We start from the raw sequence: 27,283 nt of genomic DNA on the forward strand, positions 1-27,283 counted from the left end.
TGACTAAATATGGTAACTAAATATTATAATTAAATGAAATTCTACTTACTGTACAAGATTCTTGTTCAGATCAGTTGCCAAAATGGCAACAACCAAGGGATAAGAGTGCAGTGGAACTACAATGGAAGGTAAACAAATACTGCCCCACTTATTCGCCTTTCCAGAGCTGAAAGAATCTGGGCGGCACTTATGCACACTGTGTTCTTATTTTTGTGCCATGCTGTCATTTGCATGACAGAATGACAAACTGTATTTTATTTTACAGCCAAAAGGCCAGAATGCCTGCAGGAGGACTGATGGGAAAAGCCACTTGTGACTCAGAGATCTATTCACAGAAGTGAGGTAGACACAGCCAAAATACAATAACAAATACAATAAGGATAAACAGGAAGACTGCAGACTTCAAACTTACCTGGACACATCGCTATTTGCAGACATTTTGATGCCTGTGTTTTTGCACTCAGTTATCACACCGTAAGTCTTGTCGGACTTGTCTGCTTATCTTTAACAGTCTGGTGCGTGAACTCGTGTGTGAAGTGCAAAGATTGGTCCTTTTCAATGGTCCCCAACCCCTCCCACACTTGGTGCTTCACTGTCAGAGCCGGGCTTTGCTGCAATAGGAGAGTTAGGAAATAACCACAGAGAAAGACACTACTTGCTTATGCGTTCCCCGGAATCCCCTTCCGTAGAACTTTCTATCCGAATATTATTTACATCAAATAGCGCTGAAAATGTTTATTTTACATTTTGCTTGATTTCATTTCCCTGTTATGTTTTAAGTTGGTGGATATGAAACACAAACATCACCTGTATTGTGATGTTTTGAAATAATTCATGAGCCATCTTCAAGGTCTATGTTGACAATTATAACAAATTTCAACTCAGATTCTGATTGCCAGAGTGAGCACATTTCACCTTTAGGTAATAATTTTTTTGTGACTCGTATAACTATGATTTTCTTGTTCCTAAAACTAAAACTGTAATGAAAGAAAGGTCTGATCATATCTAGCTTCACTTCAGCATTGATTCATTTCTTAGAGTTGTTATTTAGTGTCAGCTTCGATTGGATGGATTTAAAAATATGGATTGTCGTATGGTTGTATTATTGTTAGGCTCGAAACTTTTTGCGGTAGTTGGTAATTTGACAGTGGTTGGACAGTGGTGTTTGTAGTTCCACTATGAATGCGCCGACAGTGAATCCAGCGATTGTCTGTTTAATCTATCGCGAATGGTTTCTAAGTAAGCTATAATATGACGGGTCTCAGAAAATATTTCAACCTTTTAATATGAAAAGTGTTGGTTTTGCCGTTGGAATGAATTATGTTGGGCATGACACGCTTGAATTACAGCAGCTTAAAGGATAAAAAATAACAAAATATCTAACACATTTAAAAATGTAGACAGTGAGCCTGAAATTTATTTGTAGAAATATAATTGTTGTATTTTCCTTGTTTTTATAATATATAGAATAACGCGCACACGCGCTTAATAATACATAAAGTTTACAATCAGTGGGAAGTAACCCTTCTGATAGTTGCAGTTGGCCCATATCAGCTAGTGTCCTTTTTTTTAGCTTTGGTTAGACAATAAAGAGTCACTTGGGGCGATAAAGACTATCTCTCCTCTGTAAAGTTATATACCGCCTCTCACACCTCCCGTCCCACAGTATGTTTATCCTCCGAAAACCTACTGCGCAATGCGCATGCGCAGTACCGCGCGACCTGTCAAAACACTGGCCGCGGGGCGTCCGAGATACAAAGCCGTTTGCCGTCGCCTCGGACCCGGATCAGACGCGCCGGACCCAGCGTTCACTGATATGCGGGGACGTAGCCAGTGAGTTTCGTGAGCGATGCCGATATCCATAGGTTTGGTTCTTAGTCAGGGAAGGAATAAGGACGGAGAGATACTGGTAATAAACTACCATTGTTGTCCTGAAGCTGGAATCTCGGCGCCTGCGTCCTGGTTTTGGTTGTTCGCTAGTGTTAGCCACTCAGCTAGTTAGCTCAGCTTCTGCGTCCAGATTTTATTTTATTTTAATTTATTTTAACTCGGTTTGACTGTTTCTTGGTGTAAGTAACTTTTTTATAGTCTGTTATCTCGCTGTGTCTTGTTAGATTGGTGGTAGGATTTCTTCCATTTCGAAAGTGTATCATCCTAGACCATGATTGCGTCCCTTTTCTTGATTCTGTTTTTCTGCATCATGAAGTAGATATATTACAATCTCTACGGTTTGCTGAAGTGTTTTTCTTAGTTTTTTTGTTTCGCTTTTCGCTTAGAAGTTTCACTTTTGAGCTAGATTATTAGCTACGATGCTAAACTGTCTGTGACGTCGTAGCTACTCTATTCACTGTACATTTTCTTTGCAGTTTTTAAAATGATATATTATACTGTTTACTTTTTTCATCTAGATAGAAAACGCCGTAAGGATCGAGAGTGAACTTCTAAGAAGTACCAAGTTTGACGACATTCCCCGCGGAAAGGCTGACGGCTGTTTTTCCTCCCTGCGGATTAACTGACTATCTTATTAACTAACTGACTGTATTAATGCCACAATGCATGCCTTTTGTACGGATTCACACAAAACTACAGGCCACGTCAGAACTGCTACAGTGTTATAACGGGCAGAGGAATATAGGACACCATTCCAGCTTTTTACATCCCAGCATTTTAAGTGACCTGGAAAGTTGAATATGGCAGAGCAGAGAGGCTCACTGATGGCATTACAAAGCTGCCAGGCTTTGCTGCCTTTTTAGATCTTCTGCAGAACGTCTGAGAACAAACCGGGAAGTAAGAACCCGCCATTTAAAATAGATTTGCCAAGTAAGGGGAAGAGGAATTTGACAGCGCTTGTGACACACACACCGTCACTTGCGAACCTTATTCTTCTCCACCACGTCAGTGGATGTCCAGGTGACGGGCGGTACCATGACCACCAGCGGTCCCATGCCGACCCCTTCGCCCCTCCGCCCTGCAGTGGCTCCCTCTGTGCAGCTAGGGGTCACTGTTCTCTACACCTGCCTGTATGGCTGCCTGTTTCTGGTGGTCTACATCCAGCTGTGGCTCTTGCTTCTCTACCGGCACAAGCGCTGGAGTTACCAGAGCGTCTTCCTCTTCCTGTGTCTGTTCTGGGCCGCCCTCCGCACCACCCTGTTCTCCTTCTACTTCCACAACGCTGTGGCCGCCAACCACCTGTCCAAGACAGCCTACTGGCTGCTCTACTGCTGTCCCGTCTGCCTGCAGTTCTTCACCCTCAGTCTCATCAACCTGTACTTCACCCAGGTGAGGATCTCTGGGTCCCAGGCCGTTTCTCAGGGGGATTTCCCGGCTGTGAGGCCAGGTCCTTCCTGGATATTGCAGAACTCCGCATTAGATTTGTGGCTGGTTCCACCGGTTCTTATTTCAGGTGATGCTTGTGTCTGAATTCGGTTTCGTACGTTATGTTACAGTAATATAAATCTCCCTGTTTTTTTTTCCATTTCCATTTGAAATGCATGTTCAATGTCCTTCATGAAATAGTTGATTGCACATGATGTGGAACAGAAAACGAAGATCGACCTCAGTGTGGTTAGGTCTCATGAGAACGATTTGCCCAGGCTTGTGTGGTATTCAGTGGAGGAGAGCAACAAATAATGTGAATGTATTCGGAGGATTTTGGGCGACATGAGGCCAAAATTACTTTGGCAAAGTATATGTTTGACTATCTGGACCTATACTGTTTTCTCCTGATATGGGGATCAGTGAATTTCCATCTGTAAATGAACATTTCAGATAATTAGGTGGAACCTAGAAACCATTTTCACCACCAGTTTTCCTTCCCGGGAAAAGAATGTGGTGAAAACAACGACCTTATTTATACGAATTTAAGATTATGGAAGCTGAGTTTAAAAAGGGTATGAAACATTTGAGTTTCTTAACTTCTTCTCTCTGCAGGTTTTGCTGAAAGTGAAGGAGAAGTTTAGCTCTGAGCCAAGCAGAGGACTGTAAGTGTTTGTTTAGATGTGCTCACCAAACCACATGCACACAAAATGTTTGAAGGTGACATTACTTCTGGTCTGTTTTTTAAAATGCTGCACAGGAAAGCATGCGTTTTGCATTGGGTGGGGCCATAGACCTCCGTCGAATCGCTGTGACCCTGCTCTTTCTCTCAGACGTGCGGCGCGCTGGGCCTATGGGGCCATGAGCCTACTCTTCCTGTGTGTCAACGTGGCTTGCGCCAGCCTGGGTGAGCGTAATGGTGGTACAGCGGGGGGCGGAGCCTGGAAGCTGGTGTTGCTCCGCGTGCTGGTCAATGACCTGCTCTTCATCCTGGAAGCCGTTGCCATGGCGGTGCTCCTGCTTCAGCTGACACGCATGGCGCCCTCTACCAATCCGTACCTGCACAGCAAGGTGAGGTCCTCAAGCGGAAGCCATTATTGTAAGGTTATTTATTACCAGTAGGCTAAGAGGGTCCTGTTTAAGGATATGCTTCCCAAAAGCCCCCATTACATTACCGCAACTTACACTGTTGGATCTAAGGTTGTGTGATATCACATCTCAATATAATCAAAATCACATGGCACATGAACAGTAATCACTAAAGCTTTAGGTGACGGACGTGAACATTTATCAGCACGCCGCCTTTCGTACTATATGGACCTTTGCTTATGCTCACAATTTGGTAAGAATAGTAGTGAATCTAAAGTATCAATGAGAGACGTATTGTGATGCCTAAAATGTAGTAATGTGTATAAATTTGGCTTATCCTTCTGTTTATTGAATTCAGTTAGCGGACCAGGCCACACACTACTGTTTAGATATAATGTAAGCAATAAATAATGAAGAAAGGGACAGCTCAGCAGCCACAACTTCGTTTGAAAAGGGAGATATTGCGGATAAACGAGTGCAAGGCTTCTGTGGTTTGGTTTGTTTTTTTTTTGTATTCCCACATGTTTATTAAACATAATAATACGCCGAATTTATACAGATTTCAAATTTTTGGGTGTCACAATATGCCCCTCATTAATATTTTAGGCACACTATTAATCTGCTTATCAAATTGAGGGCATAAGTAAAGGTCCGTATAGTACCGAAAGGCGGCGCGTGGATAAATGCTTCCGCCCGTCACCATATGTCCTGGGGATTACTGTCCATGTGCCATATAATCGTGATTTGATATCATGCAGCCCTAGCTGGAGCCGTTCAAGTTACATGTGCTGACATTGTGCCGAGGCTGAGTATTACAGAAACGTGTGGCGAAGTAGGGAATGATGGCACGCATTTCATGGAGATGATTGAAATCTGTACTTTAACATGCTAAAAATTGTCATGCAAAAAAGTCTTTCAGCTGAAACTAGTTTTCAGAAATTCTTTAAACTGTTATACATGTACGTAATTCATTTTGCCAGCAGGATGACAGAGATCTTTGGACATTGCAGAAGAGGATCAATGAATTGTGTTTGATGTGCCGATTGTTCTCCTTTCTCCTCAGGGTATTACCGTGTGCCGAACTGCAGTGCTTGGCGCTGGTGTAATATTGCTGTTCTCCAGTAGGGCGTGCTACAACCTGGCTGTGCTCGTATTGTCCAGGGACCATAGAGTTGAAGCTTTTGACTACAATTGGTACAACATCTCTGACCAGGTATGCAATAGCATGCAAAGTCAATGAATTATATAATTGAGGAATATTATATAATTGAGCTTGATGCAGAAAGTCAAATTGTGCCGTATTAAAATGACTAAAGATCTTGGGAGAGGGAAACGGGCAGATACCCTGTATTGCCCAGAGCTACAGCTGTAACCTACTGTCACCGTCTGAATAGAGGTTGCAGCCAAACCTCCCACATGTCTGTCTCATCAGGCCGACCTGCGCAACGACCTGGGAGACGCAGGCTACCTGGTGTTTGGGGTGATCCTCGTCGTGTGGGAGCTATTGCCCACCAGTCTGCTCATTCTCATCTTTAGGGTCCGCCAGGTCCCTCAGGAGACGGTCAGTGCTGCAGACCACGCCTCTGTCAGCTGTCACCTGTATGTGACGCCTGTCTAACCTTAAGCCGCCACCCCTCTCACAGGGCCACGTCACCACCCCAGTCAATCGAGGCTCCCGCTCCTACTTCTTTGACGACCCTCGGGGAATCGAGGGTGACGCAGACACTCCCTGGCTCCACAGCGCACATCCGCACAACAGGTGACCAGCTGGTTTCACATTTGAACATCCGAAGCGCCTGTTTATACCGCAGGCTTATCCGTCATGCTTTTCTTGGCAGCTGGTTCGGCCGCAGCGAGACGGCGCCCCTCCTCTTCGCCAAGAACCTGAACCAGACCAATCAGCATCATACCTTGTACTCCACTCCGCAGAGCTGACCACTCGCGAAGATGCAGTTTGGCACCCGGCCAGTTAGCCCTCATCTGTATCCTGACCTGGTCTTCTCACCTCCACACTCCTTTTCTCCGAACGAAGAGTACATTTGCAGCTCTGCATTTCAGAATAACCTTGTAGTCCTTTGGCCTGTACAGGAACCCTAAAATCACATGACATGACACCGGGTAGCAAGATACATCCTGACCCCAGAATGGAGAAAAAAAATCCACCCGATACATCAGCTTTTCTTCACGCAAGGTCATGCTGGGATTAGCCTTTTAAAAATAGACTTTAACACTATCAGAAGTTCCTGCTTAGCTTAGTTTGTAGTTGGGGGCCAAACTGTCAATATGACTTTGCGGTTCACTCCAGTTGCATGATTCCAAAAATGGTGGCAGCCTAAATATCAATTTATCAAATTCATCAATTTGTCATTGATGCTGAGTGGTGCTCAAGGGTGGTGCTAGTAAGGCAAGTGATAGACATCTAGGGAAGAATATATATCTATATAATAAACATCTTTTTGAAGGGAATATTATTATCCCCTGTGGGGCTTATAGAATGACCATGAAATTCATTTTGTATATAAAATTTCCATAATAAAACATTTGAGATTTAATTCATACACTTTATACAATTTTATATTTTCCACATGTATTATTTAAACAAGAGTGAAACCTTGAGATTCTATCTTGATCAATACGCCTCACCTTCCTAATTATGCTTCAGGTGCTGAGTCATGTGACTGTGCGCTAACATATAACAGCCACATTCAAAGTGTAATTTACAAGACGTTACTGATTTATTAAATTGCCCTTCTGTAACTGACCATTTTTTTCTCAGAGCAGCAAGGTCTGCAAAAGAATTAAGACCCCCGTCGCTAACTGATTTAAAGAAAATGTTAGACACAGAAGACTTCCTCAGAATGGTTTATTTTTGTATATGTACAGAACCTCCTATTAAAACTCTTTATACACTATGTACAACTTAAATTAGCCCTCCGCTGTTCTCATTGCGCATCATCCTTCCAAGCACTGAAGAGAAATGAAAAGTAGTAAGTAACCAACCGGCGTCCAGCGACAGAGTATGTGGGGTGAGACCTGCATTGCTAAGCCAAACATTCTTTGCCGCTGGTCTCCAGGCTACCGACTGGCAAAAGGAGAGGGAACAGACCAAGTTTATAAAAAAAAAACCAAATGTATAGATTGAGAGACATCAAGCGATCCGGAGAACTGGATAGAAAAACATCACTGTCCTTCACTGCCTGTCAAAATGCAAACCAGGCACACGTAGGAATTTAAAAAAATAAAAATTCTTTTTTTGAACCTGGACCGGTCATCGCGATCAAAGTGTGCAACTGGGGGGAGCAGGAGGGCAGAAGTACACACAGCCTGTTAGGAGAGAAAGTATTTACTGTGGGGGGGGGGGGGGGGTGGGGGGCTCAGTTCAGAGCAGTGATTTATTTCAAGTGACACAAAGCTGTCATTGAGAATCAGTCACTGTCCCAACTGGACAGTGGCTACCAAATGTCTGCCATGTTCTGTGTACGTGTGGGAGGGAGGGACAGTCAGCTTGCTGTTGAGCAGGGGAGGGATGTCATTCATCTTGTACTATCCGGTCCCTGTTGAGTTGACAGGTGTACGAGTCAGGGGGTCCATTCGGCAGGGTTGGCGGGGGTGGGGGGTCTGGGCAGCTGACAGCTGGCCATCATTGCTCGGAGGGCGCGGTTGTATCCAGCTTGCGGAGACGCCTTCTCCTCAGTTCGGCGGCATTAGGCTCGCCGTCCTCCTCCAGTGCCTCCTCCTGGGTGGTGGAGTCAGGGGGGGAGAAGCCTGTGGCGCCGTTAACGGTCTCACCTGGGGGGAGGAGTGAGTGAGTGCGAGTGAGAGAGAGAGAGAAGTAGAGTTAACCAGGGAAAATACAGCAGCAGACCGGGTCGGTGTGCCGTTCTGTGCAGGCGTCACTCACCTGTCTGGCTATTAGCCGCTGGGGTCCCGTCCTCCATGCTGTCCGCCGGGGAAGAAGCTGCAGCTCCATCCGCCGTTGCCGCCTGTGCACTGGCCGATTCCGCCCGGGGAGGACTGATGGAGCACAAGGCAGCCGCCGTGAGCCGCATTATAAAGGACAGGCCCTGATACAAACTGACATTTCACACTAACAATACACCAAACTTGGGGTCCCTAACTCTGGGTCACCGGATTGGTACCAGTCTATGTCAGTATTCCCCGAGACACGGAACATTGGGGTTAGATTTCCAAACATAACCCATAGGTGTCGTAAAAAATTTAAACCATAACGCTAACATAAAAGAAAAAAGTAACAACGAATGAAATCACTGATCAGTTTTACCGATGAGTGAAATTTGTGTACAACAAACCAGTCAACCTCCACGTCCAGCCCTAACGGTGTCCTAGGAGACAGAAAACTGCAGTCCATATGGATGATGGTCAACACAAGACGGCTGTGCTGGAGGGCATTTTGCGGGGGCCAGCCTGCTGAAAACGCGCTACCTTAGTGTAGCCACTGTGCTGAGGTAGTGGTGGATGTTAAGCATGGCGGCATCCAGCAGCGTGTGGATGTTCTGCAGGCACTGGAGACGGGCCTCCAGACCGCGCCGGCCCTCCTGCTCCAGCTCCTGCAGCTCCGCTTCAGACAGGCTGGACAGCGAGGCTGGAGGGGGTGGCATGGACGACACTGCAGACGGACAAGAAACGGATGAATTGTGATTATTGATCATGTTTAGGAAATGCTCCAAGTGTATCGGAGTAGCACAGCGAGGTGGGAGGGGGTCCCCACTTGGCAGACCTACCGAAAGGTGGGGGTGGGGGCATGGCCAGCCAGGGGGCAGAGGGCAGCGGTGGTGGGAAGGAAAACGGGAATCCTGGGATAGCAGCTCCGGGGGCGGGAGGGACCCCATCAGGGCCAGGTTGGCTGGACTGACTGCTGCCTAAACGCACAGAAGGACATGATGTCACATGAGCACTGATGGCATGCGAAAGGTGATGGCACACATCGCTAAATAAAACAAACAAATAAACGGCCTAAGGCAGATCTAAGCACGCGAATCAATCATCGCCCTGTGACTCAGACTTCGCATCTCAGATCGCATCGTCGTTCCTCTGCCTCCAGGGCATTTTAGGAGCGGATCAGCATCTCACAGCGCACAGAGGTTTACTCACCAGCGGCCTGGGCTCCCTGGGACACCTCGGACCCTGGCTGGGGGGAGTCTGTCTGCGTCGGGGGCACAGGAGCCACCCCTGGGGGCACTGCGCCGGGAAAGGGGCCCCAGAAGGGGAAGAGGCCAGGAGGGAAGGGGGGCACCATTCCGGGAGGCACTGAAGGGGAGAGACCATGTTGTCTGTGTTCAGCAACAGGTGTGAGGCTTAGTCAACATTAATGTACATTTACTGGGCCTTAAGAGGGACAGTTCACCCCAAAACTGAAAAAGATACGTTTTAGTGCTATCTATCCATTTAGGTTGTTCTCCTGGGAGTTGCCTAGTGGAGATATCGGCCGGAGAAATGTTGGGCTTCTCTCGAATATAATGGGGTTGAATGGCATTCTTCCTGTAGTGTTTAAAAGTACTAAAAAATGCATCAGAAAAACTCAACAGCAGTCTCTTACTGGCAATCATGACCCGGTTACTCAAGATAATCCACAGACTTCGTAGTAAGCAGTTTAACGTACAAACTATTTTCTTCTACCAAACTCCATACACCGATCACTGTGCAGAAGATATCGCCGAGGTGCTCGTACCTGGTGGTGGGACTGGCTGGTCAGCCGGTGGGGGCGGGGCAGCAGGAGGGGCAGGAGGCTGGGTCGGCGCCTGATTGGGCAGAGATGCACGGAGCACGTCCATGCGACAGGTGGGGCAGGTCTGCTGTCTCTGGAACCATGAGCGAAGGCAGCTACGGCAAGAGGATAACGCAGGATTATGCCACTGAGAGGACAGGATGATGGCCGGGCGGATCAGTTAAAATCCTAAGTACACCCAACACACATAAAACAGGGCTAATCGTTTAATAAGACGAGGAAAACAAATGTCTGAAAGCGATAAATGTTGCCAACAAGCGTTTAAAACGTGTCCCATAACATGCAAGGTTATACAACCAATCAGCTTTAGATATTACTACATCAACACACAAGTATTCTGCAGAAAAAAAACAGTAGGAAAGAAATATCCTCCAAAAGTTTCAAATGCAACTCGCCATTATGTAAAGGTGAACCCAGCATACAGGACACAGGTACACGGCTGAGCGCGACACTGCAAGCCTGGCTCACCTGGAGTGGAAGATGTGATTACAGGGCAGCTTCTTGGCCCCCGTTACCATCTCTTCCCGGCAGATGATGCACACGTTATCAGTGGTCTGTAGATCCTCTGGCGTGGCATCAGGGTACCTTAATTAGGGGGACAGTTTTTGTGAGTGTAAAAGCCACAATCTGCTTAGCATAAAAAGACAGCGATACACACATGGCAAAAAAGCCGGTGATAACCCTCTGAATTCAAGTAAAAGGGCTACAAAGTACATAAATACTCTGGTAATGCCGCACCGCATTTTCCCTCAGATCCACGACACGCTGGAGGGACTGAATCAGTCAGCTAGCTTGGGAACGTCAGGAGATCCCCCAGAAATAGCTACACACACCAAGGTCGGGTCGATGTTCTTCCTCTGCGACCCCCAAAGGCAAACGAGGTGTGAAGATGACAGCGATCTCATACTCACAGTGTGTTCATGTTACGGATGGCTCGCCGAGACATGATGGCGTCAGTTACAGCCTTCTTAAACTGCCTGTAAAGAGAAATGAGTAAAAACACAGTTATAAGACCACATGAGAAGTGGGCTGATCACATGACCACCCAGAGGTTGGCATCACTTTGGGTGTGGCTGACCTGCCAGGTCACTCACCTCATGGCCAAGTACATGGGACGGATGGCGAAGAGGGGGAAGGTATGCACCTTGATCATAATGGTCATGAAGGCCATGTACAGCAGCACCTTGATGAAACCTGGAGAGATGGAGGCCTCATTTAGAACATGTACTGAGCTTCACAAACGCATCTGCCCTGAATGGCGGGAGGACGCAGCAAGGTACCGGTGAAGAGCTCCGTGTAGAGCATATAGACTGCCTTGTTGTCCCAGGGATTTTCGCTTTGAAGGTCGATGGTGTGCAGTGTGTACTTGATGAAGGTGGTCAAGACCATCGTAAGCAGAATGGCATACTGAATAAAAAAAAAACACTATGTTAATAACCAAAAAAATTAACACAATTCAAAGACACAAAGATCACATTAATAGACTTAATACAACTACTCGTATAGTGAACAAGTTCCGTTACATTAAGCAAATTGGTCACTTTGTGAAAATCAGTCGCCTAAGCGTGACCACGACTGCGCTTACAACGTTACTTCAACCTTCCATGCTCAATCTTTTATCCCTTGTGAGGCGGACATTTTTAACAATGACATTTTGTACATCCTCCTGCAAAGATCTCTCTCACTCCATTGTCACACTCAATTTGGTCACAAATGCGTATTGGTCAGAGAATTCTTTTTTTTTTTTTATTACCGTCGTATTAGCAAATGGTTGCTAACCGAGGTTAGGTCAGTTGAACCAAGGTCAGTTGTTGAACCAGGAATGGCTGTATACCCAGTTGTGTTCTGGGGTATGAATCCCAAAATACAAAGATGGGGATGAGGGGGGGGCCCACAGGTTAGGACACTGCGCCTGTAAATGCCCGTTCAAATCCAAGGATCGGCAGGCTGATTTTTACCCTTAGGCCCTTGGGCAAAGCCTTACACCCTTCAGGGGACTGTCAGAGCACGCCTTTTCAAAATGTTCGTTGCTTTGTATGCAAGCATCTGCCAAATAAATGTACCTTACAAGATGCTTATCCTGTGAGGGGGTGCGCTCACCTCGAAGCCAAAGACCAACTGGACTGAGGCGCCACGCGTGATGATGCTGTGACAGGCGTGGTTAACAAACATGAAGTCCAAGATGCCAAGCAGCGCCATTAGGGCTGCGGAGTGAACCAGAGAGCTGAGAGTGAGACGCAGCGGACCATGTCGCATGGCACTGTGCTAACACGCTGTCTTAGGGCACTGGTGCATGACGCTCAAGGCTACCGCAGCCTGAGGATTTGCATTCCTGTTTTTAATAAAGACCTGGGTCTTCCGGCAATATGAGGAACAGGAAGCCACCATATTTACAGCAACAGGTTATCAGCTAGAACATTTACAGTTCTTCTCCAGCTTTGAGAAGAGGCTTCTTTTCACACGTTTATGAAATCATGTAAGGAACAACTCACAGAGTACGTATGAATTCATAAGAAATAACTCACAGAGTACTCTGAAATGAAAGATCCAGGAGATATTTGGACTCCTCTCCATCTGAGGAAAGACACACTCATTCAGAATTGCTGACCTCAGCTTACGCAAATCCTCAGCCCCCCCCCCCCCCTCCCCTGGATGGCCACGCCCACACCCCAGCTCAGCCACTCACAAAGTCCACCCTGTCCTCAGCCAGCCAATGGAAGCACTTCAGGAAGAGCAGCAGGGTGAAGAGCGCCACGAAGCGTGGCGAGAAGTCGTCGCGGAACACCGTGAAGGCCAGGCAGGTCTCCGTGACGGCGTACCAGGAGCGCTCGATCAGATGCTGATGGTGGCGGGAACAAGGCAGACATGAAACGGTTAAGACTGATGTCAGCGCCGAGAAGTAAAGCTAATCAAAAAAATTATACAAATGCAACGATACACACAAAGGCAAGCGATGCAATATTTCTCATAAGAAAGAGGCGATTCTGATAAGGTAGTAACATTAACATCTGTTACAAACGCTACATTTCCAGATAAGCGTACAAATACCATGACGACACACGGCAGTGGGACGCACCTCCATCTCAGCGGCTCGTAGCTGTCCGAAGAAGACTTTACGCATGAATTTCCCCAGCAGAAACACAAGCACAAATGCCTGGATGTACAGTACCTGATTGAGGACAACAGAGCAAAGCAAACAGGCTGAATAGGCCACAAGCATTAATCACGGCTCAGTCACATATTTGATGCTAAAACATTTCATTGTGGTGCATGGGACAGCCACGGCCAAAGGAAAGTAGGATCAGTCAGTGTGTGACTGGTCAGCATTCCAAAAGGGTACGTAAAGGCAATGTGACAAACACATATTAATGGGGGCCGTGTGGAGAAGCATGGTACCATCTCAAGCTTGGTCTGCTTATTTGTACAAGGGACCAGAAACCACCAAACCATGGAAGATCTGACCTTCAAGCCCCAGAAAGTAGCACACATCTCCATAAATAATTTGCATGTTTAGGTGTCACAATCTCTGTTCTAATGTTGCTACATCACGTCCTTTGTGTCCAACCTAACTTCAACATAAAAACAACAATCCCAGGTTGAAATATGGCCAGACAAAGCAGCCGTCAGCATAACTCACACAGAGCCAAGGGGGAAAAAAGTATCAAGCAGATTCAGATACAAGGTGGTGTAATCTGAAAGCGCAAGAAAGCTGCAAATCACAGGTCAGATCACCGGTCTTCTGTGTAATAGCTGGAGATCTGTATTTTAAGGGCTGTATCTGAATCTCTGCTACAAATTTAATGAGGTTCACGGCAGGTCTGTACCACACTCACCGCCATACTGGGGCTGCTCTTGGTGAGGTAGACAACAGTGGGATAAAACTGGTGTTTCAGGTAGTAGGCGTGTGCAACCACGGCCCCAGTGAGGACCAGGCTGGTAGCCGTTACCAGGGCCACTCGGACCATGGTGTACTCCTCCTGCCGAAAAGAAAACAGGAAAGTTTAAGAACATGTTTGTGAAATGCTTTGCTCTAACCGTGATGACTGTTAAAACACAGCAGATGTTCAACCTAAGGTTATACACTTATTAACTCACTAACATTTTCTAAAGACATGCCTTCAAAAGATAGCTGGACCACAGGGGTGTCACTGGACATTAGGGGGCCCTTGACAAAATGTCACCTTGGGCACCCCTTCCATTACATAATTTTGAAATTTTACATATTCAAAGGCCCCTGTAAAGTGCTGGGCCCCCAGAATCTGTCAGAGAATCCAAGCCCCGACTGCGCCCCAGACTGATCATACAATACTGATGACACAAACAATATGCCGTATTAGTCATCGTAATTATCGATTAATTAAAATCAGCATGCATTCACGTTTAACACAAAATAACTGCCAGGTTAGACTCCTCCAACGGCGTCTCCATTTTTATCCTGCAACACCTTCAACTCGTTGGTCGCGTCTTTGCAATTCAACTACAACACAGATGTAATCATATACAAAGATACACCTATTACCTAACAATTAATAAATATAAATAAATAGTAATAAAAAAATGGTAAAAATCATTCTTCAACGCGTATGCTGCAATGTCCTTGTCTATGGTGCAACACCTTAATCTGTCATCGGGTTTACCTTGCAGGTTAGAAAGACAAAAACAGCGCAGAACGTGCGTTTGTGGGTAACTACACGTATACGACCCCTTGGCTAACCACATAAACTAGTTGGCTAGTGACTCATAGTTACTGACATAATAAACATGATATAATTATTCAACAGAGTGTAACTAACGTTTTGTTCCCGTAGCATGGCATCACGGGGAAATGCCCTGTTAAACAGGGTCCAGTATTGTGTTATACGTCTCTGCAGGGTCGGGAACCTGTGTCGCTGATCTTGCGCCAGAACCGGGACAGGGAGCGACTTACCAATCTCTGCCGCCGACGGAACGCTTTAGCTGTCCGGCTTAGGCCCGACGTCACCCAGACGATGTGAAAGGCGGCGTGGCACAACCGGAAAATGTGACGCCTCCCTCAAAAGCGACTTCTCTGCGTACAGCAATTTTCACTTCATCCAGTTTTTCTGTGCCTGTTGTGTGAAATTATTATAAAGCAGTACTTTCGTGGACGTGTTTATTTTTCGATAGAGGTACTCAGTAAAGAACGGACAACTCACTTCCGGTGCGGCGCAAACCAACCATTTTCAGTGGTGATTACATTTCTCCTTACGTAGTCATTATGCGTTTTTCTTTATTTAAAGAATTTAAAAGGATATTGAAATATTTTAAAAAATAAATTTACTTCACATCAACTAAAAACTATCGTGGTAAATGCAATGATTTTCACCTGCGTGTTTTGAAGACGATCCAAGTCACCCCCGCTCGGCTCAACCCCAGTGCAGCCCAAGTTTGCAAAGTGGCTGCTTGTAAATTTTAAACAAAATGAAAGTTAACAGCCGTTTCTACGTGATGCCATTCTCTCGCTATAAACGCGAGTGGGTTCTAAAAGACCGCTGTAATAGTTTCATATCGGATAACTTGAATAGAGAAAAACTGAACTCTTATTTTTTGTGCAAGCCCCACCCCTAAGGCACTACAAAATTTCGAATCCGTGTCGAGACGTAATAGGGTCGAGCGAACGCAAATACTCAAATACCGTAAATATAAACATAAGAACGCACTATATTACCCCTGCCCTCTGAATGAGACTTCTAGTACCGTGCAAACGTAAACGCGCCAATAACACATTTGATATTAGTCTCTGATTTTATTATTGAGGATTTTTGTGATCTTTACATTTCTCGCTTGGAGGAGTTGTATTATGTTCGTTTGTGAAATTGACAATCTCCAAAAACGCAAAGCGGACAAAACTGTAAATGTTCTTTGCTTTCATCCCTGAGCCCGCCATCAGAAAATAACCGTCGCTTTTAAATTAGAAATTACGGTAAGAGGCCAGTACGTTTTGCGCAGATAATATTTCAGCCAATTAGACGCTGGCAAGTTTCCTGCGAGTAATACAAAGCGGAAATCAGCGTCGCGTGGAAGAAAGGCGCTTTGAGTGTCAGGTCATGGGGAAATTGGATTAAAGACAATAGCTTTGACGTGGTCAGTCAAGAAAATAACGTGTAAGTCGAGTCCAAATAAAGAAAAACGAATGAACTTGAAATGGAATTTATTTCATAGTTTTATAACAAAACACATTTTCCATCACATGATCATCACTGTGCCATTGTCTGACCAATTTAGTCCATATTTACGGGCGCAGACTTTCTTGATGTTTCTCTCCAGTAGTGCCGAGTTCATCTTGCTTTTTGGAAACCTTTGGGAAGTAACTGAAGTATTCTAGGATGCACTGTGTTGGTACCGAACGCACATTCTCAACATATGGACGACTAGTTAAGGTTACAAACTCATTTTATTCGCTAGAATCGTAGTGTGAACCCTTTGTTTCCATAGTTAAACTAAACAGACCGCTTCGGCGGTTTTAATGAGACCGCTCAAAGCAACGCAAAAGAACCTGCGATACCAGATCAACGAATCTAAATTGTATTCATGGAGTTTCAGTCTGATTATTACAATGACAATCCCCACTGATTTGTATGTATTGTTTTTGCGCCTGGTAGACTACATCCTTTACAATATTTACTATATGCGACATAACAAAGGTCAAAGCAGTTTTAGTTATGCAGTGCACTTGGATAACCGAAGTACATGGCCACTGTTTTAGACGCCAGTCTGATTTTATTTCAAAGTAAACAAAAGCAGATAATACAATGAATTATAGACCCCTTCCAGGGATTTCAACGTTACTCTACTTCCAGGCTTTAAAAAGTGATTCGTGGTACCAGGAACAGCATAGTCTAAGGCAGTGTTTTCCGTTTCTGTGGGTCCCCGAGTACCGGATTGAGAAACATCGGTCTAATGTAATCACGTGACATCACTAGCTGTGTTTAAAACGAGGGGAAAGAAACAGGCCCGTTCTGAGTGCATGGCATTGTCATACTGTGCAGAGGCTAAATACACACATCGTCAATAAAATGCAAATTAGGCCCAGCCTTGCTGGTGTTGAGTATTCGATACATGTTTAAGATGGAATGATAGGTACTTAATAAAGCTGAACTTGTAGTAATTTGTTTTAACTATCAAAATTTGAAAATGTAATCCTTTTAACATACAGCATTTCAAACTAAATTCTTAAACATCATGGGTATCAAATTTTAAAATCTCATTTCATATGGGAAAAGACTCAACTTCATATTTGCGATGACACTGTCATATCTGTTCAGACGCCACAATATTCCTTCTCTCGACTTACCATACTGCATTAAGTGATTTACCTGTCACCAACTCATCCATCACCACGGGACAAATTTTGTATTGCAGAGCTATGGTAACGCATGGGTTACTAATGTGTTCTAGACAGCTTGACTACAAAAATGTAACAGTCCTTAAAAGGTGGAGGGGGGGGGGGGGGCGCTAACCAAGTTTAATTGAACAGAAACCTTAAAAGTAAGAACAAATGGTGAAAGTTATTTCAAAACACTGACCATATGTTGAGGACCTGAAAACGTGTGGTTTTTAGAGACTATTTAAATGAAGCAATTGCTTAGTATTTAGTGTCGTGCTTCAAAGCAACTGGATCTAGGGAAAAACATACAAGTTTGTTGTGGATTTTGAGTCTAGCGGTAACTACACGTAGGCCTTAGCTACTGACAGCGGGGATTAGACAAAATAAGTAAAAGTTCTCATAAAAGAAAAGGGGAAAAAATGGCTGGTGAAGGATGGGGGGGGGATACATGAACCCAAACTATGCAATTTCAGTTGTTTTAAACTACTAAACAACCTACTGAAAGACTGATAGAGTTCATACAAAAACAAATGCGAAAAAAATAAATCTGTTAACGTTTTGCTCTGATAAGATGCAGACGGTGATAAGTTTGTTTACTGATGCGGTAGTTCATCCATCCTGTGTCACTGTGTTAAGTTTTCTGCTGCCACGATTTACCTGTAGTCTTGCTACATGCCTTTCTGGCCACTAGAGGGTGACAGATCCCTTCTGCATGTAGTGTAAACAGTTCAGCCTTAAAGACTCGTATTCAAAACATTGTAAAATTAAAACAAAAATAAAAAAAAACACCCAACCCATGAAGAAGCCATCATTAGGAAACAGATGAGATGGGGTTTAGGGGAGAGCCCATTTGTGTAAGTACTTTATCCAGCCACTGGAGGGGCCCATGCAGATGCACTTCTATCCAGCAGGGGGTGCTGGTGACATCTTGACGGTGATACTCTGCTCCCCAGCCCTGAGGAGCCAAATGAAAATCAGTTCCTACCAGTCTAAATTTATATACTCACCCTTTTATTATGGTCATTTATCAGATGAGACACATAAAAGGCACTTGCAGCATATAGCATAAATACACAAGAGTGAACCTTTTCATGCATATTAGTTTTACTCAGCATGTTTGAGGTCTGCCAGTCATTAAATAAGCTCTAGCAGCAGAAATTCTTTACAGCGAGGAATGAGCCAAACGGCCTGTTTTACCTTGACAAAGCTCATGCGGATGGTGCACATCTTGGTGAGCTCGTAGACGGCCTCGAAGCCGTGGTTGACGGACTGGGCGAGCAGCTGAGCGAACTCCTGGTTGTTGAAGATCTTGAGGCTGCAGCCGCTGGGGATCTTGCAGACGGTGGTGGGGTGGAAGCCGTGGTGGTAGTTGCAGTTGCGGCTCTGCACGAAGATGCTGGTGTCGCTGAGGCACTCGGCGTAGACCTCGCCGCCCACGTAGTACAGGTGTACCCCTGTGCGTGATGGGGGAGGGGGGAAACGCCATGAAAATCAGGATGGGGGGAATGCCGTCTTCCACATAATCAATGTTTCCAGTGTCTGCTTCAATTTAAGAACCCCAAATGCAAAGACTCTTGGAACAAGTGTACTGAACCTCACCTCCTAGCTTTACCATCAAAACATAACACTGTAAACAACCACGACAACCAGAAACACAGGTGTACAAAAGGGAAGGCGCAGGGAGAGCGAGAGGTCGATTGTGTACCTTTGCCAATGTGACGGCGGGTGTTCTCGATGGTGGAGTTGCGGTTGACGTTGGACAGCAGACCCAGGCAAAAGCGGTTCTTGTTATTGGACGGGTCGGTGAAACCATCCACCAGCACACTGGTGGAGGAGGCGTGGTACGCCTCACCCACACGGTTGTTCAGCTCGTAGTAGACGATGGAACACCAGTGAACAGGCTCTTGGTATTCCACAGGCTGCACGTCTGTGTAGCGGGGGGGAGACACAGGGGGTGGCAATGCTTAAGCAACCAGCCTCAAAGTAGCTGTACTGCTGCGTTTCAGCTCTTGGTCTGGTCTCACCTCCTCTGGGCATGTTCTGGGGCACCACGCTGCTCCCTGTCTCCATGGACTGGGAGTTGTCCTGGCCCATCTGCTCCTCAGGGGGCATGTAGGCGGGGGGGTGGGGTGTCAGCTGGAGGCGAGAGACCACAAGGAGACCACTTAAGACCAAAGGCAGCAGCTGCAGACAAATGGCTCCCACCACAATCTCTCACCTCCCCCCCCCCAGGGAAGATGAGCCATAGATCTATACATGAGGAACCCCTCCCAAGATATTTTAAGCCTTTAATGCACCATTCCCGTGTCCGGTTTTGTAGATCAACGACACACATCTGTTTTCTTCGACTCTTCCATTTGTACAAACAGTTAAGAATGAAAATCATGGACTGATACAATGTAAGCTGGCAATGGGGACAAACATCATGCAGTTTCTCCCCCTCCGTACAGATTAACAGATTTAAGGGTCCAAAAATACGTCCACTGCAGCTTAAGAAGGGAAGCGGGGTTCTGTCATTTTGCACATGGGAAATAGAGCCTCGATGTCCCGCAGGTCATTTTACACGGACTCAGACTCCTGCAGCATTTTCATTTTGCAGGACAAAAACAAAAAAAACAGAGCATATTGTACAAAACTGACAACAAAAATCAGCCTAGGTCTCATAGGCCGTTTCATAATTGTGCACAGAATCTACGGCATAGGTAACCGCGTAGCCATCTAAACCCTTACATCAGCTGACTGGGAAGTGGGCTCTGTTCCTGGTCAGAGCGCCCACCAGCAAGAGCCTTCGCTGGCCTGCTGAGTCGACGGGTTCATCTTCCGCTTCTAGTGACCCATCAGGAGGGTAACCAGGAGCGTGAACGTCTCCAATCCTCACTAAACTCAATGTGCGACACCCAATAGCCTGCCTAACGACAAAAGCGAGCGAAGCTTCTCGCCAAACATCAACGAAACAGAACATTACACTTTCCGTGCATTATTAAATCTTTAACACAAAGGTATTTACGGAACAGCAGTTTTCCAAAACACAACAGCCTTGAGTTTTACCCTTGATGCATTTCCCAAACAAATATTTTCGAATCGCAGGCCGACAAATCTAGTGCAGCAGTGCTGAAAAAGTACTAAACACTAACAGTGAAGTAGTGTTGTATTGTCTAGACCATCATGTGACAGATTCAAATAGATTCAGGGTAAAAGGGGAAAAAAGTTAAATAAAACATTAAACGGTAAGGCGCTCTACAAAATAGTGGAGCTCAGCAAGAGATCCAAAACAATTCCAATTGTACAACAACTTTCAAAACTGATGGACATTTACCTGGCAGCTGGAAAGGACTAGATGGTCCAGAGCTGGCGGGGGAGCTGGGATAGGTACCGCTGGAGGCCGGGGAAGGTGGGTAAGGAGAGTTGGGCGAGACATGTTGCTGGAAGGACTCTGGGAAGGTGGCATTGAGCGGCATGTGGGGTTCGTTGTGGCTCAGGTTCCGGAACTGCACCAGCAGACTGTGCTGGGGGTTGAACTCACTGTGGCGTGGCACCAACACAGGGGGCAGCACTGGGAAAGCAACAAGACAGAACAGCCCGGTTACATACAGACCTTTAGAACGGAAGACGGACGCAGCACAACAGCACGTATCGGGTTCCGGCTCTGGCAGAATCACGTCCACCTCCCCGAGCGACACGCGATATGGGCCCTGAGGGCGTTCGATCCCAAGCCACCCAGTGCTAGCCGGCGAAAAGTGGGTGGCGGGGGGGGAGGGCAGGGAAGCGAAAGGCCACTGCAACAATCAGGCCGCCTCCTCGAGAGAAAGGTCTAAAAGCATCGAGAAAATGGATAGAAATCACGGGCGAAATCGAATTTAAAATGTTCCATTTGCCATCTGAAGCATCCCGCCGGATGTCTCCTATAATCTAATAAGAAAAGCGGCTCCCGAACTCCGCTTGACAGTCGCCATTACCTCGTGCCGATATTTTAAAAGCTTTTCCCTGACAGCTAAGAAATTTATGCGAAAAAATATTAATCGTGCCTCTTACGTTACCATTATCTAGAAGCCGTTTACTGGTTCCCTTGTCAATTACGTAAATGCATCTAGTGCAACCGCGTGCAGTGTATACTAATGATGCTTAAGTTCTAACTGAGCTACCGATATTCTTTGAGGAAGTGCTTTCTGTACTGTGTACAGGTGTACGGTACAGTATTCCAGATGCAAGTTGCAGCCCTGCTACTGTTGGCAACCTACCTGGGCTCTCCACACGCTTGTAGTGATAGGGGTTGATGCAGACCTCCTTCTGCTTGGACCCGAAGGGGTACTCGCACACTTCCAGTGGCTTGAGTTCGTGATGTGATTGCAGGTCGGGCCAGCGCCACACCCGACAATAGATGACGTGCGGCAGGCCTTTGCGGTGCGACACCTGGAGCCGGCCGTCTAGTGAGCGTGGGATGGTCACGCACTTGCTCGGCTGGCCCGGACTGCTCAGGGCCTTCTCCAGGTCCTCCATGGCCCCCTTCTTCTTCTTCAGCTTCTTCACCAGGGCATCCACTGCCTTCTCGGCCCATTTCTCCTCCTCGTCACCCTGCTTCCAGCCCAAGAGGCGCTTCACGGCCGGGCTGGTGAAGGAGAAGAGGCTGGACATCGAGGTCATAGCGCTGGGTCGCACCGACGAGGGGAAGGGATGGATCTCAATAGACCCACTCTGTCCTTAGCGGCGGTGTGTGGGGTGGGGCGAGAAAGTATTGGGGATCAGGGAGGGGGGAGAAGGAGGGGGGAAGGGGAGGGGAGCTGGTGGTAGCCTAGCAGCACCAAGGACAGGAAACCGAGTCAGGAAACAGCTGCTGGTGCTCAGGAAGGCTGGGAGCGAATGGGATGTTGCCGTGGGATGGCTGTGCCAGGAAGGGCAGCACCAGGGCCTTTTGGGTCCTGCCCGCTTCAGGTCTGAACAGCAAGGCCTGGCAGGGCGGCGGTGTAGGCTGCCTGTGTGCGGAGAGGGTGATGGCTCTGGAGCATTCAAAAAAAGAGACTTCCTCACCCAACAGCAGGAGAGCAGAACGCCTACAAAGAAAAAAAAAACACAAAAAACAGGAGACCAAGTCAGAACAGAAACATGACAACGTCGGAGAAGATGCAGGCTCCACACATGGACAACCACCCTCCAGCTGCAGGAGATATGAGGTATCGCTCTCTTTGGAGGGTGTCTCTCAGAACCAGCCGGCTGACCCAGGGCTGGGAAGTGCCTGGGGTGGGGCGTTGAGCCAGCCCAAGGCGCAGCTGTTGAAAATGCTGAGAGAGCAACGCCTGCATGTGTACTTGGGGGGGGGGGGGGGGGGGTTGCAGGCTGTTGAGAGGGGCTTCCTCTGGCCCTATCCCAATGCGCTCACCCGCCCGTCCCCCCACCGGCTCGCAGCTGCCAAACATCCCAGCCTCTCTCCGACACATTTTTGGAACTGGAAAAAAAGGCAAAGCCGCGGCCCCCCCCCCCACCTCCAGCCCTCCCACCCCCCAAAAAAATGCTCATATCCTCCATCAGGAGGAGGACGACGAGGAGGAGGAAGCAGGTGGCTCCTTTCCTGCGAAACAGGCAGAGCAGCATGGGGGCGGAATGAGCAAGCCCATCGCAGACTGACCTTGGGGGTGGGGGCACTGAACACAGGAAAAACCCTGTTCGTGGCACACGGAACGGCGTGTTTTTACAGACACAGAGCGGGAGGGAAACAAAGGGACAGCTGGCTTCATAACCCGTGGCTGACTGCTGTCTTGTGCTGGCTGTGCGGCGACCACAGTCACTGCTCAATGGCAGCTCTTGAGAATAAACCAGGCCTCTTCACCTTGCCCACGAGCTAGGCAGGTAATGCCACCCACAGAATAGGCCCAAGCTCAGATAAAATGCCATGTGGCACCAGAGGGGACATAAACCATCCGAGATCATCCTGCATGGCACACACCGCCGCCGAATGACTTTACATTTCTTCACGCACTCAGATGTGAATCATGTCAAATGACACCGGTTATGACTCAAACCCAAGGGTATCAGTCAGAGTCACATACGGGTCTCCTGCATCTGCCACACCCCGACCTCAAACCCGGTGCCATTCAATCCGGATGTCAAATCCGTTTTCCCACAGATTCAGGTTCGCAAGACGGCCGCATAACTGTCCCCAGCGAAAGCAACTCAAACGCTCAAGCATCAACCAGCGAAGCTGCTGAAATGGCTGTAGCGGGGCCTGGTCTTATTTTCCGTTTCAAAACAAGAGGCTTTCTGAGCAGCTGACCCACCCCCCACCACCACCCAAAGAGCAGTGGTCAGGCTGCTGGAAACCGGGTTCCAGCTACAGCAGTCGTGGGAAGGGAGGGCGGAAGAGTCAACACCACACAGAGAAAACAAACTAGTTGGTTCAGGTGCACAACCCCCCCTCTACATCAGTATGTGGCCCTCCAACACTCCTCCTCACCTGCAGCAAACCCCCATGAATTCTACCCAGCCAACAGCAGCACTTGTATCTTGAACTTCAGGAAAAGGGGGGGGGGCATGGCACAGCTATTCACACTTACGCCGATAACCACATGCCCACCCCTTCCACATCTTTGAGGACTTCCTTCCACCTCCCACTGTGAAGCACTGCAGACCCAAGACAGGACTACAGGGCAGTCTTTCCATCACTGTGGCTGCTGCAGTCACACAAGGACGCGCCCACCTTGCGCTCTATCGATTTCCCGGGGCTCTGACGGACAGAGAGCTTCTCATTGCGGATAACCCCCGGAGACCGGAGTCATCTAATGGACCAATCAGTTACACGGCACTCGCTCCATTTAGAACAATCTGTCCAATCGGTTACAGGGAGCTCATTCCATTTAGCGCAGTGTGTCCAATGCGATTTGACTCTTGCGAGTGGTTCATCCTGAATACAAAACAGCCGTATATTTCATGTAGCAGACTTAGTCATGCTAATTTAGATAATTACATCTGACTCTTGTACCAGCCCCTGCAACCCTGACTACAATAAGCAGTAAGAAAGTATGGATGAATAAGTGGATGGTCCATCAGCAAACCGTACATGCAGAACATTAATGACCTTTTTTTATTCATTTTAAAAAAGGCTTGCTTTCATCTGGAGCTCGTCATCTCAGGTGTCACTGCAGTTCACCTACCAAATGACTCGGTCAGTCTCAGCAGGCTGACCATTTGCTCTGTGGACATCTCCAAGAGGAGGGAGGAGAGCTCATGTGTGATGGGACACAAGGGCAGCCCCCCCCGTGACCCATCTGGGGTGCACCAATTTGCGGTCTCAGGGTGAATGTAAGAACGCTTACTGGAAAAAGGACAGCTGGATGAGCATGCTCAGGTGGCAGAATGTGGTGCCCGCGCATTCCACCGAGGTCTGTGTGTCATACCCCAGTCACCCGCTGTCCGATGACTCCACAGTCAAGGTTTGCATGACCCCTGTGGTCGTCTCACTTATCGTAATGCTTATGTGACAAACTAAAGAACCCACAGCTGCCATATGGAGACAAGCGCATCTGTGGCGAGAAGAAAGGGAAGCGATAACAAAAAATCAATTAAAAATGCCGGCGTGCCACACCTGCACCCTAAGCACGGCCCGTATAGCCAAAAGCAGACCTAACCGCCCACCGGCCAAATGAAGAGCACCATCGTGAGGTTACATTCTGCCCACACGTGATGTAATGTTAAACACACCATCCAACCCATCAGCCTAATCGGCCTGATGACCACCAGAACAAACACCGTACAAGCCGGTAACCTGCATCCCCTCTTATGCACTTAGCACGCTCATATTCCCATTAGAGCACTTGGAAATTCGCAATTTACCGTTTAATCAATGTACGTGAAGATAATACAGGTACATAGAGGCAGCGGGTGGATGATTCTTGGGTGGACATTTTCTACACGCCGAAGTTGTCAATCTTCACTTGTACTAAAAAAGTGAACTGTCCGTTCAGAAGTGGAGAATTTGAAGCACAAAAACAAGACGCATGTGACAAAGCAAGTTGACCACTAAATCAAAACTAGTTCAAAGGCAATATAAATTGGTTTGGGTGAGTCAATAGCAAACAACAAATAGGCAGGAGCACATATTTGGCCTTACCTTATACACACAGAAATATATATTATCAGTTCAAATGAATCGTAATTTCTTGGCAAGTTCTGGAAGGACTGATGAGTCTTTTACTTCTTTTAGTACTTGTTTCCCCTGGAACCTATACAACTACAGTTTTACAATAAACTGCAAGGACTTCACTGGAGTTTAATTAGCACTACACTAACCAGGGAAACTTGACCACTCCGATATCTTGTGGCCGTATGAATATACATCCGCTTATTCTTCCCTCAGACACAGGATTGGCGGGCATCCATACACCGGCGCGAAGGAGTCAGTACTACCGAGCAAAGACACACAAAAGCCTGCGGAAGGGTTCCTCGAAAACACGGGGCCCAGACAAGCGAGCAGCCAAGCGCAAACCCTACGGTGCGGACGAAAGCACAATGGGAGCCGAGCAACGGCAGCCCCGTCCCAAGCAAAACGAGGAGGTATGAACTCCGAGGTCGCATCTTCGCCGCCAACCAATAACAACAACAATAACTCTAATAACGTCTGACCGCTGGAAATCAGCCACGCAGCCCGAAATACGCGGCTGCTGTAAACGGACAAGCCGCATTTAGAGGCGAACGCCGGCCGCCAGTTTTAGCTTCTCTCCGGCGACAGTTAAACTGAAGTAACAAAGTAACCAGCGGCCGGGCGAGCGCGAGTCTCCCGATCCCGGCGCGCGGCCGCAACAAGGACGCCGGACCGCTCGGCAAACTTCGGAACAACTTAAAAAAAAAAAAAAGCCGGACGCCACAGCGAAACTCCAGAAACTGGCGGCTTTAGAAACACCCCGTTTCGCCTCTACAATAAAGGCCACTTTGGCGTTTCCCCCTTTCCCTCTCCCAGGCGGAGCACAATGCTGGCCTATTCATTCTGCACTCTCACAAACTATGTAACACTCAGCAAACATAGTAACCACGATTTACCTACAACGTCTGCATCTGCTCCGACATTAAGCACGTCTTCTTTGTTCAAACGCCCAGCAATAACGCTTCGTTTTACCACATATATTTCCAAAAGACGTCTTTGACAACAGACGCCATAATAGAAGACATTCCTCTGCACCCTCGAACAAAAAGAAAAGGGGGAAAAAAAACTTTTTTCAATCACTTTTACTCCCCACCCCCTAAGAAAAAACATACCTACCCACTAAAAGGAAGTAATTCCACAATCCACAAAAGTAATTTACCCCGCATAAATACAACATTAATTGAAAACATCGCATACCTTTAAGAAACTGGAAATCTTCCCGTAATCTTTCTCCCTATTTAAAAAAAAAATCTCGGACATAAAGTGTTTTTTTTTCCTTTTTTTCCCCGTGTCCGTAACTCTCCGCACTCGCTCTCCTCTCAGATGTCCTGGCGTCAATAAGGCTGGAGGCGGAGCGCCGCGCTCCGTATCCCTCCGCCGCCTTAAAGCTCGGACTCCGCATTGCTGTGTCAGGGCCGTCGGCTTTTCGGACGCGAAGTAATAAGAGAACTTCTTTATTTATTAATAAATGTCTCGGGAAGCGTGCGCCCTGCCTCCATATGTTTCCTCTCATTGTGCCACGATTCTTTGGGAAAGCAGTCGGTTCCGATCCCTTCGGTTCCATAACCAATGGGAGATCTCGGAATTGGACTGGTAAAGGTTGGCATTCGTGGCCGGATTTTCTTGGCAAATCATGCGCAGTTTCGACAGATTGAATTAA

General features: G+C 47.1%; 3 protein-coding genes across 8 annotated transcripts; 1 reads left to right on the top strand and 2 right to left on the bottom strand.

The window, feature by feature from the left end:
• The first annotated feature begins 366 nt into the window (after window positions 1–366).
• gpr137 (G protein-coupled receptor 137) lies at window positions 367–7,329 on the top strand. 5 transcript variants are annotated; one of them, XM_049029859.1, is made up of 8 exons: window positions 367–474; window positions 2,409–3,279; window positions 3,931–3,980; window positions 4,149–4,386; window positions 5,468–5,617; window positions 5,837–5,965; window positions 6,048–6,163; window positions 6,243–7,329. In XM_049029859.1, exons 2-8 carry the CDS (start codon window positions 2,926–2,928, stop codon window positions 6,337–6,339), a joined length of 1,134 nt encoding a protein of 377 aa, XP_048885816.1. In that variant the 5' UTR covers window positions 367–474; window positions 2,409–2,925; the 3' UTR covers window positions 6,340–7,329. The 5 variants fall into 5 exon arrangements, with proteins under 5 accessions (XP_048885816.1, XP_048885815.1, XP_048885818.1 ...); XM_049029858.1 differs by lacking the exon at window positions 367–474 and adding an exon at window positions 1,686–1,833; XM_049029861.1 differs by lacking the exon at window positions 367–474 and adding an exon at window positions 1,708–1,833 and having other exon boundaries at window positions 2,413–3,279.
• On the bottom strand, window positions 7,254–15,787 carry syvn1 (synovial apoptosis inhibitor 1, synoviolin). Of its 2 annotated transcripts, XM_049029856.1 has the most exons (17): window positions 15,495–15,787; window positions 15,078–15,237; window positions 13,984–14,127; window positions 13,227–13,319; window positions 12,837–12,989; window positions 12,676–12,724; window positions 12,251–12,354; window positions 11,431–11,557; window positions 11,245–11,344; window positions 11,062–11,127; window positions 10,619–10,735; window positions 10,094–10,245; window positions 9,517–9,672; window positions 9,147–9,284; window positions 8,848–9,031; window positions 8,306–8,418; window positions 7,254–8,193 (listed from the first exon to the last, which is right to left on the bottom strand). In XM_049029856.1, exons 3-17 carry the CDS (start codon window positions 14,113–14,115, stop codon window positions 8,045–8,047), a joined length of 1,833 nt encoding a protein of 610 aa, XP_048885813.1. In that variant the 5' UTR covers window positions 14,116–14,127; window positions 15,078–15,237; window positions 15,495–15,787; the 3' UTR covers window positions 7,254–8,044. The 2 variants fall into 2 exon arrangements, with proteins under 2 accessions (XP_048885813.1, XP_048885812.1); XM_049029855.1 differs by lacking the exons at window positions 15,078–15,237; window positions 15,495–15,787 and adding an exon at window positions 14,944–15,067.
• A 515-nt stretch (window positions 15,788–16,302) lies between these two features.
• Window positions 16,303–27,002, bottom strand: smad5 (SMAD family member 5). The gene is given in 8 exon segments (XM_049028989.1): window positions 16,303–18,450; window positions 18,693–18,949; window positions 19,201–19,422; window positions 19,520–19,619; window positions 19,621–19,631; window positions 20,812–21,048; window positions 21,734–22,543; window positions 26,821–27,002. Coding segments are annotated over 7 exon segments (1,374 nt in total). The 5' UTR covers window positions 22,137–22,543; window positions 26,821–27,002; the 3' UTR covers window positions 16,303–18,306.
• Between the last annotated feature and the right edge of the window lie 281 nt (window positions 27,003–27,283).

Source organism: Brienomyrus brachyistius, chromosome 10, assembly GCF_023856365.1.
Source record: "Brienomyrus brachyistius isolate T26 chromosome 10, BBRACH_0.4, whole genome shotgun sequence".
NCBI classification, from domain to species: domain Eukaryota; kingdom Metazoa; phylum Chordata; class Actinopteri; order Osteoglossiformes; family Mormyridae; genus Brienomyrus; species Brienomyrus brachyistius.

Coding starts and splice junctions, on each gene's coding strand:
- gpr137 (XM_049029859.1), top strand. CDS start 2,926: ATGACCACCAGCGGTCCCATGCCGACCCCTTCGCCCCTCCGCCCTGCA. Junction 4,387..5,467: donor ATCCGTACCTGCACAGCAAG/GTGAGGTCCTCA, acceptor CTTTCTCCTCAG/GGTATTACCGTGTGCCGAAC. Junction 6,164..6,242: donor AGCGCACATCCGCACAACAG/GTGACCAGCTGG, acceptor TTTTCTTGGCAG/CTGGTTCGGCCGCAGCGAGA.
- syvn1 (XM_049029855.1), bottom strand. Junction 12,725..12,836: donor CTGAGGACAGGGTGGACTTT/GTGAGTGGCTGA, acceptor GTCTTTCCTCAG/ATGGAGAGGAGTCCAAATAT. Junction 9,285..9,516: donor CCAGGGAGCCCAGGCCGCTG/GTGAGTAAACCT, acceptor CTGTGCGTTTAG/GCAGCAGTCAGTCCAGCCAA.